Genomic DNA, 19,753 nt, shown 5'->3' on the forward strand with positions numbered 1-19,753 from the left:
ATGGGTCTGTGGGCAGAGGTGGAAGGAGCCCAAGAAATCCAGATGGAACCTAGAGGATGCCATCTTCACCAGGATGGCCCCTAGGAGACTGGTGAATGGATCTGGAGATAGGCGAGAGCCAGGGGGAAGATGTGGGAGGTACAAGCAGCCTGGGACTCCCAGAATCCCCGGCACAGGGAGTCTGTAAAAGAGGGATAGGACTAGTGTAATTTGAATGGCAAAAGACAACCATTTTTCTTTTCTTTTCTGGACTCAGAGGCAAATAGTGGCTGGTTGCATATGTTGCATAGTTTTTAATTTCTGATGATTTTTAGTTAAAAATGTGATATATGCTAAGTCAAAGAATTCAGTCTGAAAAGACTACATAAGGTATGATTCCACCCGGAATATGAAAAAGACAAAACTATAGAGACGGTAAAAAGATTAGTGGTTGTCAGGAGTTCAGGAAGAGGGAAGGAAGGATGAGTAGGTGGAACAGAGGATTTTTAGGACAGTGAAACCATTTTGTATGCTAGGCTGTAGGCAATAGATGGTCACTGTAGAATGAGCTTGGATAGATATTCTCCAAACCGGAAGGTACTCCAGAATTGGTTTTTATTATTGCTGTTGGTGGTGGTTCTGGGGTGTTTTTTCGTTTGTTTTTTTTGGTAGTGGCAGGGAGGGTTGACTGAAAATGCTCCCCAGCATGGCTGGCTGGCTTGGAAGGATGGACTGGTGGGATGCAGAACTCTACTAGAACCAGGGTGGGCATGAAGTTCACTGGAAAAGCAGCTGCATATGGCCAGACCATCAAAGAGTACTCCAAGTAAAGTCATATTTCATTAATACCTTTCTAATAATTTTTATTAAATATAGATGATTTGAAAGATGGTATCATCTGCAAGAAGTGCTTTCTTTAAAGTTTTGTAGAAAAAAACCCAGAAAATATCTTGTTTTTAGCTCCTTAGTGCACTCACAGAGAACCATGAGAAGGCAAGCTTTATGATTTTTTTTTCCACTGTTTTTTGAGAAAAGGTGGACTGCAAAGCAACGTTTATCTGAGAAAATCCCTATTTAATCTGGATTTAGGAATGGATTGAAGAAGGCTTCATATTCAAGCAACTCTTCACAAACAAAAAGAACAAGGCAAATCCTTCCTCCTTCTTCATCCCCACATCCTAACCTCAAGCCCAGTTCTGGAGCTTCGTCCTTTCAGTATGCACTGGGCTGGTCCTTCTCCTGCAACCAAGATCCAAGCCTACAGCTTCCCCTTCACACCAGGAAAAAGCTGCCTCTGGCAATGTACCTCTCCAGTCCACGCTCTGAAGGCTTGTCAGGGTCTATTCAGCTCACGTTTCTAAAACCCAGCTTTCACCAGGCTGCTCTCTCTTCTAGGGCCTACAGCAGTTCTCCAGTGTCTGCTGAACCAAGCCTGGCTTTTTGTCTTGACCGAGAGTTATTGAGCCTCTCTCTGAACTGTGAATTATCCACATCTACTCGGTTGGGTACTCTTAAGACATCCATCTGCTCTCCTCACAACTGGCCTGGCATCTCCAACTTATATGTTTCTAAGATCAGTTTGGAGTAGAAATCTCTAATGCTTTATTTGGTATACATATAGAGGCAAGAAAAAATCCAGTCTCTTGACTACTTCATACCATGAACAGACTTTTAAAAATGCAGTGATCATCTCTAGGTCTGCTTAGCTGACTTCCTCCTTTTTCAGGAGTTTTAATGATCTCACTTATTGACTCAGGACTTATTTTTAACATGCTACTAGTCATTTTATGGTATATTTTGTTATTAAATTTAATAAGTAATTAAATAATCTGATGTTCTTGAAATTTCCAACTTTTTAAAAAAATTTTTCTCTGACTATTCATCTCCTCTCACTAGTTATATCAATTCATATTTAGACACATTTTACCCTTCTCTTTACCCTCCTGTTCACTTCTACAGCTGCAGCCATTGTGATCTCAGGATGATAGACTATGCCAGTGCCCCAACCCCATCTTTTCTTAAAAAATAACTTTTAATTTTATATTAAAGTATAGTTGATAAACAATTCTGTGCTAGGTTCAGGTGTACAGCAAAGCAACTCAGCTATACACATGTATCTGCGGCTGCTGCAGAGTCACCTCAGTCATGTCTGACTCTGTGCGACCCCATAGACGGCAGCCCACCAGGCTCCCCCATCCCTGAGATTTTCCAGGCAAGAGTACTGGAGTGGGGTGCCATTGCCTTCTCCGATACACATGTATCTACTCCCTTTCAAATTCTCCTTCCATTCAGATTGCCGCATAATATTGAGCAGAGTTGTCTGTGCTACACAGTAGGTCCCTGCCAGTCATCCACTTTAAATATAGCAGTGTGTACATGTCAGTCCCAAGCCCCCTATTTGTCCCCCGCCAACCAGTCTCCCCGTCATCACAAGTTCACTCTCCAAGTTTATGAGTCCATTTCTGTTTTGTAAATAATTTCATTTGCATCGTTTTTTCTTAGATTCCTCATATAAGCAATATCATATGATATGTCTGTCTCTGTGTCTGACTTCACTCAGTATGGCAATCTCTAGGGCCATCCATGTTGCTGCAAGTGGCATTATTTCATTCTTTTTATGGCTGAGTAACAGTCATTATATATAGGTACCCCATCTTCTCTATCCTTTCCTCCTTGTTCCCCCATCTTGTCTCCTTCCCTTTAGCCTCTCCCCTTCTCCGGGTTCATTTTCCTAAATTGCTCCTTTTATCATGTCACTCCACTCATGGATAGTCATTGATGTCTCCCTGTTTCTTGCAGGATAAGGTACACACTCATTATCTTGGCAATCAAAGGTCTTCAAAATCTGGATACAACTAAACGTTTTAGGGGCTTCCCTGATGGCTTAGACGGTAAAAAATCTGCTTACAGTGCAGGAGACTCAGGTTTAATCCGTGGGTTGGGAAGATTCCCTGGAGAAAGGAATGGCAACCCACTCCAGTATTTTTGCCTCGAGAATCCCATGGACAGAGGAGCCTGGTGGGCTATAGTCCATGATGTCACAAAAGAGTTGGGCACAATTTAGTGACTAAACAACTGACTTGAGGGTGGGGTCTTCCCCTTAAAATTTAATACTATCATTTGTTTTATGCAAGACATGTATTTGTTTTAGTTATTCCACAGTAGTCAGTGAGCAGACCAAGCAAGGCACATGTGGATTCAGAGCTACTATGATACAAGCCCTGCCTCTGGTGATGTAGGAGGAAGGTCCCTTCTGCCCCCGTATCACACGACAGAAACATCTGACCTGTGTCAGGCCGAAGGGCAGAGAGAGAGAGATGGGGCGGGAGAGCATCTCTAATTCACACAAAATAATTTCCCTTTGGATAATTTCTGTCTCAAAACTGAAGTCTCTGGCTACTGACGGTCATTTTGAAACAGAATGCTGCTTTTGAGTGACTGTTCTGTTTTTTGCATGCGGCAGCCCTTGTCCCCTCACTAGCTTCCCTCCTCCTTCCTACAGCCTGGCCCAGCTTCCTCCAGGCCGGCCTTCCTGTGGCATTATTGGTGTTATATTTAGATTTGCGAATTCAGCAACCGAAGGCCCTTCCTTCTGGAGAGTGTGTCCATGGTGAAGCTGGCGCAGAAACTTTGGTAAGTCCTTTCCACCATAGGATACCTCAAGATGCTCCTGAGAGTAAGGTCTCCCCCAGCCCCATTCACAGACTCAGATACAAGGCCCAGGAGACCCTAGTGCTGGGCTCAGACCACACAGGTCTGAAACTCCTAGTTTTGCCTGTCATCAAGGTAGTCACAGAAGTCTGATGGTGAGAGAGACTTTAGGAATATCCTAGGTCAACCTCCTCTTGGAAGGGAGGACATTAAATTCCAAAGAAATTCTGCCATTGTCCCCAGATTAATTCTGAGGATTCCCCCAGCTCTTCCCCTCACATGCTGCTCCATCCTTTCCGCATGTGGTCCACATTTCCTGTTCAAGAGCCAGCCTTTCCACAGCAGGGATGTGCCCTCCAGTTTATACCGCAGCCGAGAGCCATGCTTACAAGTCCAGGCCCAGAGAGCCAGGCCAGTGGTCAACTGGATAATCAGTGGCACTGCAGTGAATGCATGCACTCACTGAGCATGTATTGTGTGCCAGGTACTTTGCATGTATCATCTCATCTAGCCCTCACAGCCTGGTGATATAGGTCCTACTGTTATCCCATTTAAAAAATAACCACATATCATTAAATTTTTGATAACTAGTGTTAAGTGAGTGTACAGTCAGTAGTGTATTCACATACACATTGTACATTCACATTGTTGTGATTATCTCACCTTTTATAGTGAGGAAGTACTTGCTCAGAGTAGCAACTTGCCCCAGGTCCTACATCTAGTGAACAATAGAGCCGGGATCCGAAACCGGGCCGCCCACCTCCAGAACCCAAGCTCGCAACCAGCCCTGCATGACGTGTGCTGCCTTGTCTCTGCTTGGCCCCTCGCCAGGGTGGAGGGCCAGCTTCAGCATGTGCCCCTTTGGGCACCTTCCTCTCTGTCCCTGGAGAAGGCATCCAGTTCCTCCCCTAGCCAAGGGTGTTTACTGAGGACACGTGCTCCCACTGCTGCCCCGCTACAAGTCTTCCCTGCTCAACTTGTTGCTGGAAGGCTGCGTGGGCTCTGCAGGGCCTGTTTCAGTCTTTAGGGAGGGGCAGAGAAGAAAGAGGAAGGGACAGAAGGCAAGGGGAGGGAGAAACAGAGAGGGCGGTACACGCAGGTGGCAGGAAGGAATAGGGCAAGGGCTCTCAGGTGCAGAACGTGCTCGGAAATAGAGTGCCTGGGCTCAGCTGCAAGGAGACCTGGGTACCTATCCCCGTGCGCCCTTCTCATCACCCTAGTCCAAAAGGCCACCTAAGAGTCCTAGAGTGGGGGCATCTGTGCACCTTCTGTGTGAGCATCTCACAGCCTGGGTTGTCTCACTAACCCCCTAGGAACCAGAGAAAGTAATTTGCAAGTTTCTCCAGACACTCTACCATTTCTTTTTTCTCACTGAGATCTGCAAATACTTTGTGGTTGTCTTTGATGTGTCTAGACGGCGGATCTCGGTTATAAGCAGACAGAAATTGGGCTGACTTGGCACAACCAGGAATAAAGAGGATCCTAGAACTCTGAGTCCTTTCCAAAAAAAACTGCTGGTGCACTTTACCCTCTCAGAGGCAGTTAAACATGAGACACACTGCCCTGCCACGGATGAGACGACAGGAAAGTAGGTTAAATTAGCTGCGCAGAGGTCCTAGGAGATTTGTCCCTTGATGTGACAGCAGAAGTGTCAGGCTCTCAGCTCCCTGATTTTAAGGGTCTGTAGGGATGTAGCACTTTCCTTTATCTCTCTGGTGCTGGCTCTCACTCACCCACATAGCGTGGAGGACCTGGGGTAAAGGGAAACTTCTTCCTAGAATATGTGGGAGCAGGTTGTGGAAAGTAAAAAAATTCAAGGAGGCTCTTGGGTTTGGAAGAGCCCCTGGAGCTCATGTTATCTAACCCTGTCACTGTGCCGGGCTCTGATTTGTTTCTTGTTCTAACCAGGTGCTGACAGCTGGAACTTTGTGATGTTTACAATCTTTCCTCTAACAGCATGAAAATTATTGTGTAAAGCAGATGATTCTCAAATTTGTAAGACTGCATGACAAGTAATTCTAATCATTTTCAGAAAATTCTGAAAATGTAATTTTGGAAAAGAGGTGTGTTTAAAGAAAAAATTAACCTTAGTTGGGGGGAAAATTGAAACTTGGCTGTGTCTACATGTTACACCCCACTTGTCTGAGCAATCATTTCTATAACTAAAAACAAAGATATTTTTCTGGGAGTAAATTTTTAAGGAGTGATATTGCAAGAATGGTATTTCTGATACATCAAAAAAAATTGGCCTCAAGCTTATCATTTCTTTGGGATCTGAGTGAAAAAAGTATTGGAAAATATCATATGGAGAGATTGAAGTGGAAGGAAGCATTGTCATTCTTAAATGTTTACATACAGGAACATTTATTAATAATACATATTTTGTGGTGGGGTGGCCACACTGCTCAGCTTGTGGGATCTTCGTTCCCTGATCGGGGAGCTAACCCAGGCCCTTGGCAGTGACAATGCTGAGTCTCACCACCAGACCATCAGGGAATTCCCCAATAATACATCTAAAAAAAAAATGCTTTGACACAGTATCTAATTGGTCAAATGAAATGATCATGGATCCCCATAATATGATATTTTACAGTAAATACACAAAATAATTTTATTACCAAAAATTCCTCATTCAACTATTTCAATATTCAACTTAGTGAATAGTAAGTAAATTTAGTAAATTCACAGTGCTGTGCAGTTACCACCACTATCTCATTGCAGAACAGTTCATCAACCCAAAAGGAAGCCTCAAACCCACTAAGTAGTTACTAGCAATTTTAAAGCAGATGTTTTTCCCCTACTATATTTTTGAGGCACACAAATAGCTTTTGTTTTAATCATGTTAAGAATTGTTTTCATCATTCATCAAATGAATTTGATTCAGTCATCTGGGCTTGTTTGGGCAACTATGATAATCTGTTGATAGGATGATAATAGGAAATAAAGTTTTCTGCTGTAAAAAGAGGACTTTGACCTTGAACAGGGTGTAAAGACAATTTAAGAAGCAAAATAGTCACATACATGTAGAGGGCTCAGTTTTCCAGTGATTTGCTGGTGGTGGTGGTGTTCAGGTGCTCAGTTGTGTCCTACTCTTTGCAACCCCATGGACTGCAGCACGACGGACTTTCCTGTCCTTCACCATCTCCTGTAGTTTGCGAAGACCCATGTCTGTTGAGTCACTGTTACCGTCCAATCATCTCATCCTCTGTCGTCCAATCATCTCGTCCTCTGTTGTCCCCTTCTCCTGCCCTCAATCTTTCCCCGTGTCTGGGTCTTTTCCAGTGAGTCTGCTCTTTGCATCAGGTGGCCAAAATATTGGAGCTTCAGCTTCAACATCAGTCCTTCCAATGAATATTCAAGACTGATTTCCTTTAGGATTGATTGGTTTGATCTTCTCACAGTCCAGGGGACTCTCAAGAGTCTTCTCCAGCACAATTAAAAAGCGTCAGTTCTTCAGCACTCAGCCTATTTCATGGTCCAACTCTCACACCTGTACGTAACTAGTGGAAAAACCATAGCTTTGACTATACAGACCTTTGTTGGCAAAGTGATGTCTCTGCTTTTTAATACACCGTCTAGATTTATCATAGCTTTTCTCCCAAGGAGGAAGTGTTTTAATTTTGTGGTTGTGGTCAACATTTGCAGTGATTTTGGAGCCCAAGGAAATAAAATCTGCCACCGTTTCCACTTTTTCCCCATCTATTTGCTGTGAAGTGATAGGATCGGATGCCATGATCTTAGTTTTTTGAGTGTTGAGTTTTAAGTCAGCTTTTCCACTCACCTTTTATCATGCTTAAAAAGCTCTTTAGGGGTCTTCCTGACCAGAGATCAAACCCTGTGTTGCAGGCAGATTCTTTACCATCTGAGCCACCAGAGTGTTTTCAATTTGGTATTACATTTGCCGTTTTCCTTTTCGAAAGTATTTTTCATGTTTGTATTTGATTCCACTGTAGTTGTGCTAAAAATGACTGTTTCTTTCCTGCCTAGGATTGGGTATGGTCATTAATATGCCAAACATGTTTAAAAGGTTATTCTTCACCCTGCAACTTTTTACATTTTGAACCAAGTAAAGTTGTAAACAACAGCATAATCAACGAGGGAGGACATTTCTTTCTGCCTTTGAGCTTAGCCCTCTAACCCTGTTGCCCAAGCACCTTAGTTATAGCCTCCCTTGATTTAGGTGTTGTCTCCCTCCTCTGACCTTTCTCACCTTCTTTCCACCACTTTCCTGAACAATGTTCCCTTCTTGCAACTAACAACCATGGATTGAGCCACATCTGTGTGGGAGACAGATGAGCACAGCTCTCTGCCCCCACGATGAGCTGTTAGATTCCGGCCTGGGTGTTAGTGATGGCAAAGAGCTTAATGCCTGAACCTACTACAGTGATGTTTAATCTTGAGCCAGGACTCTAAGATACTGCTTTATCACAGAAGGATGTCTCTCTAAGGACACAATTGGGGGCAACAGCAGAGCCCAGGCCAGGAGGGATTTGTGGGACATTCTCTGAACCCTTCCTCTCTATTTAATGCATTTATGGTTACAACACCCCTATTATGTTATATGAGCTTCCCAGGTGACTCAGTGGTAAAGAATCCATGTGCCAGTGCTACAGATATAGCAGACATGGGTTGGATCCCTGGGTTGGGAAGATCCCCTGGAGGAGGAAAGAGCAACCCACTCCAGTATTCTTGCCTGGGAAATCCCATGGACAGAGGAGCCTGGTGAGCTACAGTCCGTGGGTTCGAAAAGATTCAGACATGACTGTGCAACTGAACGAGCATTATGTTATTTATTATTATTCTCATTTTCCTGAAAAGCTGAGGCTAAAAAGGATTAAGTAATCTTCTCAGAGACCAAGACCTATGGAGTGCAGAGCAAGTCAAACCTAAGTCTGCCTGATTCCAAAATTCAGCAAAAACAAACAAACAAACACACACTTTTCTGGCACACTTCTTAAATTATACCACATGGTCCTTTATACTTAGTCTATGCATAAGACCAACTCTGCTCTTTTTAATTATGACTCACTCTCAGATTACATGAACTATTGTGAGAACATTCCTTGAAAAATATATAGTATCATAGGGTACCAAACATGCCTGCGTCAGTGTGAAATTCAAGTTTGGACTTGGAAGCATGTAATAGCATGAAACACTGACAGCAATATTCTGTGGGGCCTCACTGGGATTTCTGACTAGTAAATTATTTGCTTTTTAATTTAAAAAGAGTCTCAGAAAAACGTAAAACACAGACTAAGCTAAAATGTTTTACTAGCCAGTAAATAACACAGAAAAAAAAGAGGTAGACATGGTCTGCTCTTCCTCCCTACTCACAGGCAAGCATGGAGGCATAGTTCTAGACTGGGCTTTGTTAGTGTGAGCTTATATAGGTAACATCACATCATGGGCATTTTACCTGAGGGAGTACAGAGGTGGTTTCTCCGTTTTACCTGCCAAGTAAACCCTTCTGATTTGGAGGCTGGGGAGAGGAGGGGAGGAGGCTTCTCCACCGACGTTTATCCTGACATATTGCAGGGGGAGCAGGTTCAGCCAAGGGGGCTCATGGAACTTGTGACCATCACTGGCTACATAATTTCCAGAGCCCAGTGTAAAATGCAAATACAGGGCTCCTAGTTGAGAATCCAAGACTGCAACAGCAGTGTGCTGAAACAAGCATGGGGGCTGTGAGACCGCATGGCTCACGGCGCATGCCTTGAAAACTCAGTGACCTCTGCTGCAGGTTCCCTACACTTCAAGGAGGGTTGAAATCTGGTGGCAAAAGCAATCTTGAGAAAGAAGAATGGAACTGGAGGAATCAACTTGCCTGACTTCAGGCTCTGCTACAAATTTACAGTCATCAAGACAGTATGGTACTGGCACAAAGACAGAAATATAGATCAATGGAACAAAATAGAAAGCCCAGAGATAAATCCACACACATATGGACACCTTATCTTTGACAAAGAAGGCAAGAATATACAATGGAGTAAAGACAATCTCTTTAACAAGTGGTGCTGGGAAAACTGGTCAACCACTTGTAAAAGAATGAAACTAGATCACTTTCTAACACCGCACACAAAAATAAACTCAAAATGGATTAAAGATCTACATGTAAGACCAGAAACTATAGAACTCCTAGAGGAGAACATAGGCAAAACACTCTCCGACATAAATCACAGCAGGATCCTCTATGATCCACCTCCCAGAATTCTGGAAATAAAAGCAAAAATAAACAAATGGGATCTAATTAAAATTAAAAGCTTCTGCACAACAAAGGAAAATATAAGCAAGGTGAAAAGACAGCCTTCTGAATGGGAGAAAATAATAGCAAATGAGGCAACTGACAAACAACTAATCTCAAAAATATACAAGCAACTTATGCAGCTCAATTCCAGAAAAATAAACGACCAAATCAAAAAATGGGCCAAAGAACTAAATAGACATTTCTCCAAAGAAGACGTACGGATGGCTAACAAACACATGAAAAGATGCTCAACATCACTCATTATCAGAGAAATGCAAATCAAAACCACAATGAGGTACCACTTCACACCAGTCAGAATGGCTGCGATCCAAAAATCTGCAAGCAATAAATGCTGGAGAGGGTGTGGAGAAAAGGGAACCCTCCTACACTGTTGGTGGGAATGCAAACTAGTACAGCCACTATGGAGAACAGTGTGGAGATTCCTTAAAAAATTGCAAATAGAACTCCCTTATGACCCAGCAATCCCACTGCTGGGCATACACAGCAAGGAAACCAGAATTGAAAGAGACACATGTACCCCAATGTTCATCGCAGCACTGTTTAGAATAGCCAGGACATGGAAACAACCTAGATGTCCATCAGCAGATGAATGGATAAGAAAGCTGTGGTACATATACACAATGGAGTATTACTCAGCCGTTAAAAAGAATTCATTTGAATCAGTTCTGATGAGATGGATGAAACTGGAGCTGATTATACAGAGTGAAGTAAGCCAGAAAGAAAAACACCAATACAGTATACTAACACATATATATGGAATTTAGAAAGATGGCAATGACGACCCTGTATGCAAGACAGGAAAAAAGACACAGCTGTGTATAACGGACTTTTGGACTCAGAGGGAGAGGGAGAGGGTGGGATGATTTGGGAGAATGGCATTCTATCATGTATACTATCATGTAAGAATTGAATCGCCAGTCTATGTCTGACGCAGGATACAGCATGCTTGGGGCTGGTGCATGGGGATGACCCACAGAGATGTTATGGGGAGGGCGGTGGGAGGGGGGTTCATGTTTGGGAACACATGTAAGAATTAAAGATTTTAAAATTAAAAAAATAAAAAACTATAAAAAAAAAAAAAAGAAAGAAATCTGGTGGCAATCTAGGACACCCAGCTAGCCTTCTGGGAGGCAGGGATGCCCTGGGAGTAAAGTGCTTGTTTCTCAGGAAAGTGGCAGACAGGGAAGCACTTTCCATCTAGGACATGCAACATGTCCCTAAAGCTGGCTTCCATGCTTTGCTGTGGAAATGAGCACTGGAACAGCCATGCTGGGCTAAGGGACTACTTCCAGTTTGGGGACCTAGGCCATGATGCTGTAAAAGGGTTGTGAATACACCCAAGTGGAAAATCAGTCTACAGATATAGCTGCTGATGGATGACTTTTCAGAAGGGAGATGAGGCAGGACAGGTAGGAGCAGGCAGGTTAGACCGGGAGGAGCAGCTGCAAGGGAGGAGCTTTTGGGAGCAGGCAGTCCCCAACTGTAGCACTAAGTACAGGTGTGGGAAGGAAGACATACGCCTGCCCGCCGAGGGGTGTAGAGCTGAGGATGGGAGCGCATGACACAGAAAGAGGCTCAGCCCATAGCAGGAGGGGTGGCTCCCTGAGAGAGGGTGTCCACTGCAGGCCAGGTAACCTGTGTGCCAATGTCAGCTGCTTCCTTGCAATGTGACCCTTAAGGTCAGTGGGACCTGGTAGACAGCAAGCCAGGGTCACACTTCAGGGTTCACAGCTCCTTTGATCTTGAGGCAGGACCTCGATGGGGGCTGGAATTCCACCAATCTGCAAGGGGGACCCATTTCTGGAACAATGAGTGTGCCATCCTCTTAACCTCTAATCGTGTGCTTGGTTCCTGGAGGCTGAGAAAGCCCAGCAAGTACATGGAATGAGAAAACTGAAGCTGTTACGGAGAGCTTAGATATCAACACCTAAAAGAGCAAATAGAGAGCTGCAAGGTCATCTTAAAGAAGAAGAATGGTTCCAGGTCAGTTGAGATTTAAAGGACCTGGCAAATCCAAATCACAAGGCAAGACATGCAATGTATCTGATAGGGAGGCAGTGGTAGCCCCAGTGACCACTAGCCTAAAAAATCAGAGTCTATCTGATATTTATCCTAACTCTCGTGGTTTCCACTCAAGTTGCCCAGTCTACTTGAAGAGGTAGAAACAGAGTATTCCAAGGTTGACCTGATGTCTGGAAATCTTTTCCTGCTTTCATTTCTCTACTTAGGAGAGAATAACCTATGCTTTAGTGATTCATGTAGTTCCTGCCATCTAGCTTCGTTTGACACTAAGAATTCTTTTTTCAAAAACAACTCATTGACATACAAACTCAAGAACTTCTGGACTTTCTGCTTGGCAATCACTGACCCAGATCATCCCAGAGAGAGGAAAATCAGTCCAGCAAGCAGAGGCCACATCAATGGCAAAGATACGTATTATATATTCTAAACTTTAATACATACTGCACTCTAAGTATATACAAGTGAACCTGTGCTTCTCATTCAACATAAAAGTCATTCCACTTGATTTGAATCAGAGTTTTCCAACTATAGCACCATTGACATTTTTGTGCCAGATAATACTTTGCTGTGAGGATTACTCTGCACAGTTCAGAATGTTCAACAGTGTCTCTGGCAGCTACCAACTACACGTGAGCAGCAACCCTACCCCATGTGTGATTGTCAGATACCCCCTGGAGGGCAAAACTGTCCCTGGTGGAGAACCACTCATCTAAGTGGTGCAGCTACGTCTGGGGGAAGGGCAGGGTAAGACAGCTTCTAGGGGGTTTATTAAAAAGCCAAAGAAAAGCCATCCAGTGTTTCAATTTCTCTATAATAAGGCATTACTTAATTTCTTTTTTTTTCCTTATTCATGTTCTTTAACAAGCCCAGATGCCTTGATGTCATCACAGGAGGGCAATAGTAAGATCTTCTTTGAAAATTCACCAAACAAGTAAATTCTGCACAGAACAGATGAGCTTAATCATCTGTGGGGGAAAACCAAAAGATTGTAAATGTGTGCTTAAAACATTTGGGTACCAGCCCAATCTCTTCCTATCCAGTGATGTAAGAGGCAGGGCTGGAATGTGATTGTGGCTCAGTTCTCGGAAACCTAATTAATTGTATCGTAGCCCATTTGGGAACATATTCACGAAGAGGAAGGAACTGTTCAGCCAGGGCACACATTGCTCAGATGATCATTGGATCCAGGAGAGAGGGCGCCTTGAATATGTAGACTCTGGTTTAGTGCTTTCCTGGCAGAGCCGTGCCCAGATGAGAGTGGATGAGAAAGAGTGCCTTGAGGTTTCCTAGCTGATGGTTCTGAAATCCACAAACACTAAGCAAATTTCTAATGCGGCTCTCATGTAGCTTGCCCATGAGAAGAAAGAGACCTGTCTGAGAATTCCATCCATTGGTAGGACACAAGTTAGTCCAGTTGAGCGGGTTCTCAGTAGACAGAATGCAGGTGAGCAGTGGGAAGAGAACAGGGACTCATACTTCCTGGAAGTCTATCTTATCTCTGACATTAGATGCTGTGCTTCCTCTGTGCCCTCTCGTATCAGCACTGGCCTCTGACCTAAAACTTATAAAGAACGATCAGAGCGATGTCCCAGACACACTTATATTCAGGCTGTGCTCTGTCCACCATGATGAGCCTCTGGGCATCTTCCTGCTCTGCTTGCCACTCCAGTTTAAAGGGGGTTGGATCTACTACCATGAGTAGGAAGAGACATACCAAACAGTCACTTGTGAAGCGTGGGTTGAAGTACTGATTGTTGCGTTTACTTTTTCTTTACTTGTTATACTGACCATATGACAAATATTCTGGATACTTTAGCCCATGTCTTCGGAACACACCTGTGAGGAAGGTATCTCTAGTTTTATTTGACAGTTGAGAAAACTGAGGCTTAGAGAAGTTGAGTGACATCATCAGGACCCATAGCTAGTAGTTGGCAATTGGAACCCTTCCCTTTTGGGAACTGGTTGCTTTGTCCTTCTAAAACATATCATAGCTATCTTCTAGATGATGTATCTGCATGCTGTCTAGTTGAATCCTCTGACCCCAGTGTTCAGAATTGGACAGTTTTCAAAAAGTTTGTAAGAAAAGTGTTTGAAAGTGTTTTGAAAACTATCTCAAATAAGTTGATCATTCCATCAGGACATAGTTCCTGAAGGTCATGGGATGAAATGGTAGCATCAGAAGATATAACATTTCAAGTATGGTTTTCATGCCTAAAGGACCACACAGCATCAGAGCTGAGAGGGACTTTGAGAATAATCAGATCCAAACTTCTCATTTTGCAGCTAGGGGACACAAGGGTGATGAAGACCTATCCAGGAAGGGGTGGTAGAAAAAGAAAGAAAAGGGCGTATATGGAAGTATCATGAAATAAAGACTAGAGGGTGTGGTAGGTGAGTGGAAGTACAGAAGGCAGGATGAATCAGACTTAGGGTTAATGGTGACACCATTGACAGAAATAGAGAGGGCCACAGAGGAAGCTGGGGACAGAAAGGTGAAAAGAAGATAAATTTGTTTCTGAAGAAGTTAACTGGAAAAGTTAAGTTACTGGAAACTCCAGTTGAGGAATCCAAGACCTGAGAAGAAAAGTCATGTCCCAGGATCTGTCAAATAAGATCTCCAAGTGAGAGCCCTCGTTGTGAGACCCAGACACCCATGACAGGGCTCTGTCATGCTTGACAGTTTATTAGCCACTTAGATGAAGGCAGAGAAAGGGTGTTTGTCACGTCTACAGTCCATGCAAAGCTGAATGCCACAGATGTCAGAATCAACAGGTAAAATAGCCAAAATAGCTAAAAAGAAGAACTGAAACTGACATGAAATTTATCAAGGATCCATGTAAAGTGCTCTTTTTCTGTTCAGAAAGTCAATTGCACACCTATAGAATTAATAAGAATAACAATAAAGGTACTAAATAACCACCATTTTTCAATTCAATGATTATTGTGTGCCAGGATCGCTCTAACCCTTGCAGCAGCCCTTGGAGATTGGTGCTCTTATTATCTCTATCGTTTTAGCTGAAGAAGCTGGGACCAGGAAGGTTGAGTACAGTTTCCTGAAGTCACACATATGTTAATTTGACTGAAAAATACCATATTCTTACACCAATAAGATAAGGATTAGGGAGACTTGGCTTATTTATGCCTGTCAAAAACTTTTCGCATTTGTAAAAATAAGTGAATATATGTTTGTGGGGGCTAGAAAGAAAAATACACAAGCATAGGTGGATGAGTCAAACTCAATGTTTCGTGGCAGCCTGGATGGGAGGGGAGTTTGGGGGAGAATGGATACACGTATATGTATGGCTGAGTCCCTTTGCTGTCCACCTGAAACTATCACAACATTGTTAATTGGTTATACTCCAATATAAAATAAAAAGTTTAAAAAAGTATATGTAAAACATAAAAATTCCTTCACAAACTAGTTTCACTAACTTGAAAGAAATATAATCAGTGTGATTCAGGATTGTAAATGTTGAAATGCTTACACAGAACAGTAATATTTTTGTGAACAGGAATATTTACTGTGGAAGGATTGAGACATCAGGTCTGAGGTGCTTTTCTGGTGGTATTGTTACCTTATAAAATCCAGGGAAAATCATGGCTGAGAATTTACTAAAAGATTCTGTAAGTTTTTGGATTCCCATGAACAGAGAAACCAACTTCACGTAGTGCCTCAAGGGGAGGAAAAAAATCAAAAATCTGTGCTCACACATTTCTGTGGTCACATACAATGGAGCCACTTCACTTTTTTCAACTCTTCAATAGTAGGAACTCAGACTTGACTATTATCCCCAGCTGTCCATCTCAGAAGGTCCATCTAGAACCTTCCCATTCTCCTTCATTTTGAGACTCTCCTCTTTCCTTCCAATTTTTCCTGCCCTCCTTTCCTGGTTGATTCTGCTTTTTCTTCCTCCTGGTCACTCCTTCTGCCTCTAATCTCTTTTCAGCCCTAGATCAAGGTCATCCCTTTTACAGAAGGACACTCACTCTCTCTCTCTTTTTCTGGCTAATAAATTAAGCAAAGTATGTTTAAGTGTTGATAAACTTAAGAGTATGGACTCAGCTCTTCACTTATACTGTCATTCAATGCCAAATAATTGCACAGTTGTCAGTCTTCCGCAGTGATGTTAACCAGTCAAGACAGAGGGTGCAAACCAAAAAGATCAACAATTCATTTACCTATGCCCGGCCATCCCATCTAATTACAGCAAATATTTTAAATGGTGCTTCAGGTTCATTGTGTTTACAATTTCATTTCTTTGAACAGTTCCACATCAAGAGTGTACATTTTATCAGAACTGGTCAATTCTGTAAAAACAACTCAGTAACCAAGTAGGGGGAAAAAGTTACTTCTGCCTGAGCAGATGAATGTAGTATATGATTATCCACAATACAGTTTCAGTTTTCCACCCTCTAATCTATGGTTGTACGTTGTCTGTTGATAGCTCTGTGGCAAAGCTGGACTTTGTCCCTGAGGGAGCAATTATAAAGTGATTTAGGTTCTATTGCCCTCCTCTATTTAAAATCTCATCTGGATTTCCTGAAAGAAGTTCTAAAACTTAGTACAGCCCTAGGTTATGGAATATCCCTGAAAAGGACCTTCTACACCTTCTTGTTCCTTTGAGAGAAACCCTCAAAGTTTCTTGGTCATGTCCTTGCTTCCCTCTCCCTGCTCACTGCTCTGCCCCAAGTCCAGGCCAGCAGCATTAGAGGCTTGGGTTACTTAGCTGCCCCCCTCTCACTGAGCATCCTTGACAACCTCCCTGAAGCCTGTTGCCATGACATCTGTAACAGTGTAAACTGTTCTCCAGCTCTGTGCGGCCAGAGCCCTCACAATCCTTTGTGATATGGCTGCACCCTACGTGTCTAACCTCACCAGGAGCTTCTGGCCCCACATGCCTACTCTACAGCCTCTGCTGGGAAGGAAGTTCTCACCATCCTACAAACGGACCTACTCAAGGCAAGCTCCAAGCATCCGGTTCCCCAACTTCTTTTTATCTTACGTGCCTCTCAAAGACTAGCTCTTTATTTATTTTGTTTTATTGAGGTAACATTGGTTTATCATATTATGTAAGTTTCACATTTACAACCTTATATTTCCTACTTCTATATACATCATAGCGTGCTCACCGCCAAAAATTTAGTTTCCATCCGTCACCATACACTTGACTTCTTTTACCCATTTCAGCCCCCCACCCTCTCCCCTGCCCCTTCCTTTCTGGTAACCACTACTTGGCTCTCCATATTTATATGTTCATTTGTATTTGGTTTGGTTTGTTCATTTACTTTGACAAAGCCTAGTGCTTGATGCATCTTCTCTGTTAAAACATCTCCGGCTACTCCGATTCATTTCTTACACTCGTTGAGTCACTTACTACTTGCACTATTTTATCTGCCCCCTCCCATGATGGTGTAGCAATGTGAGGAGAGGGCAAGACCTTCTTGTCTCCCATTAGGGCCAATCATTCAGCAGCGCTTACCAACATGCCCTCAAAGGGACCTACCGCAGCCATGCTGCCTCCTGATTCTAGACCAGCAGTTCGTTTCAAACTATCATTTACCAAGGGCCTACCAGGTATATAACCCATATTGTAACTGTCAAGGACTGTCCCTTGGCCATTCCCAGGCTAATTGCCCTTAAATTCTGTCTCAACAACCCTAATTCTGTAGCTCCTTATCATTTGTGATAACTTCCTTGCTACACGTGTCACATCAACCCATGAAAAAATGAAGTTTAAAGGGTAGCTGAAATATAAAACACTCATTGAATACCTAAAAGTTCCCGTGTCCAAAAGTCTTGATATTGTTGCAATGAGACAAAAAGAAAATTTTCAAAATAAAAATTTGGAAAGTCTTTTTCTTTTTTTTCTCATAGCTCACAGGAGTTTCTTGATTCTTGCCCCTTGGGTCCCTTCTGGTTTATTTATTCTTCCTAAGTGGTTTATTTAATCTTTTTATAGATAATTGTTGCACTGACATGAAGACTGGAAAAATAAATCTAATTTCCCTAAAACACTTGTGATATACAGCCACAAAATAAATGAGACGGTAAAACTATAATGAATACAAATCATTACAACAATCCTTAGCATTAAATAGAAATCCACAATGAAAACTTTCAGTACTCACATTAAATCAAACTTTTTCTTAGAAAAGCTGTGTTTAAAGTCTCCAAGCTGACTACTGGAGAATCTAAGCCCTTGGCTTTTCTTTTTTATTGTCTCTTCAAAACTTTACATTTTAATCCGCCACTGGCAAAGTCGGCTAAATTAAGCCCACTTGTTCCTACACATTTCTTTAAAAACACAGTCCACTTCCCTATAGCAATTGACACTCAGCTTTCTTAGAACAAGCAAAGTATCCCAGCATTTCAGTATTTCTGATATGCTGTAAAATCATTAAAAAAAAAAAAAAAAAAGAGAAGAAGAAGGAAAAGTATTGGATGGCAAAAATCTTACCTCAACTTCTGACTGGCGGGGACAGTTATTTTATTAAGCTTATCCATTCTTTTTGTAACTATACGAGTCACAAATCACTGTCCAGTGGTCACGTCAGCAGTCCCTGGCCGTCCTCGGGAGTAGCATGGTAAGCCTGTGATCTCAAGGGTCCCAGTCACTTGGGTCTGATTTCTGAGAGTGCAGGCTGCTGGCAAACACCTCTGTACTAAGGAGAAGTAAAACTTGCTCGAGCACATAGCCAAGTTTCATGTTTCTAATCATGTGATCTGGGTAGCCAGCCAGCTTGGCTGATTACTCTACATTGTGTAAACTTTAATAGTGAAACCTATTGGACATGCAAATTTCCTTTGAGCTGCTTTCTTCTATAACCAGATTTGTAACCAGGTCAGGGCAAGCTTCTGACTGGTCACTACTTCCTGTTGTCCTGAACACAGATAGCCCTTGTTTTCAGCAGGTGTCATGCTGTCCCCTTCCTGGGCTCAAGGAAAAGCAGAATAATCATTTCCATCTGAAAGTCTCTTTGGGACTTCCTGCTCATTTGCCTGAAGTCGTAGATAAGCTTTTCCACTTAAAGGATCATTCTATGAAAATGGCATTTTTGTGTAGTTTCTCTTTGCTCTGCTCCCCCACATATTTTAAAATAAATATCAAGTGGTAACAGTTTACTTCAAGAGTTAGAATTTAGTTATCCTGAAGAGCTACGTAAAATGGGAAGACAATTCTCTAGGTACGGTTGTTACGGATAGAGACAGGAGATCTGGGAAAGGGGAGAGGTTGTCCGCTGTACAGAGTGGGCACCTTATCAGGTTGGTGGTGTCAGGAGGTGTGCTGATATCCAGATGTTATCAAACAAAATCAAGATGTACCCCAAAGTCAGCTGAGAACAAATCTAACAACCTCCCAACAAGGCTGTTCTGACATCAGGCCATTGGGAGGTCCCCTGAAGGGCAGGTGCCACTTTCCTCACTGCTCTTGTCCCCTCCTGCCCTCATCTCCTGCTCACTTTCAGCCCCTTACCAGACCCAGTGATGGCCAGACATGGGAGCAGTAAGGGGTACCCCGGAACAGTGGGGGGGAACACACCTGCATGGGCTGAACCCATCCCAAGGGGTCCACTTCCCTCCTGGAAGACTTGACAGTTCTTTTTTTACCTCTTCTGAAACCTTCGAATGTGTCTGTTCGAAGAGCAGGAGGCAGTTTAGTGTCAGGGAGGAAGAAAATAAGAAAGACCTTTGTACCTGGACACTTCTCCTTGTCTCCAGTAGGAATGCTCTGCTCATCTTTACAAAGTTGGCATATGTTTCCCACATGTATCCAGGTGACCAGTCCTCTCCTGGGCCTGAAGAACACACAGAAAGGGCCAAGCAGAGCGATCCCT

General features: G+C 42.9%; 1 protein-coding gene across 1 annotated transcript in view; it reads right to left on the bottom strand.

Annotated features, from left to right (window-relative positions):
• Window positions 1-18,502, bottom strand: part of BLNK (B cell linker) — a 79,541-nt gene extending 61,039 nt beyond the window's left edge. The window contains exon 1 of the mRNA XM_052661068.1: window positions 18,376-18,502. Within this exon, the coding sequence (XP_052517028.1) occupies window positions 18,376-18,422 (47 nt within the window). The 5' untranslated portion in view covers window positions 18,423-18,502. The remainder of the gene's footprint in view (window positions 1-18,375) is intronic.
• Between the last annotated feature and the right edge of the window lie 1,251 nt (window positions 18,503-19,753).

The sequence above is a fragment of the Budorcas taxicolor genome, chromosome 23 (assembly GCF_023091745.1).
Source record: "Budorcas taxicolor isolate Tak-1 chromosome 23, Takin1.1, whole genome shotgun sequence".
NCBI lineage: Eukaryota > Metazoa > Chordata > Mammalia > Artiodactyla > Bovidae > Budorcas > Budorcas taxicolor.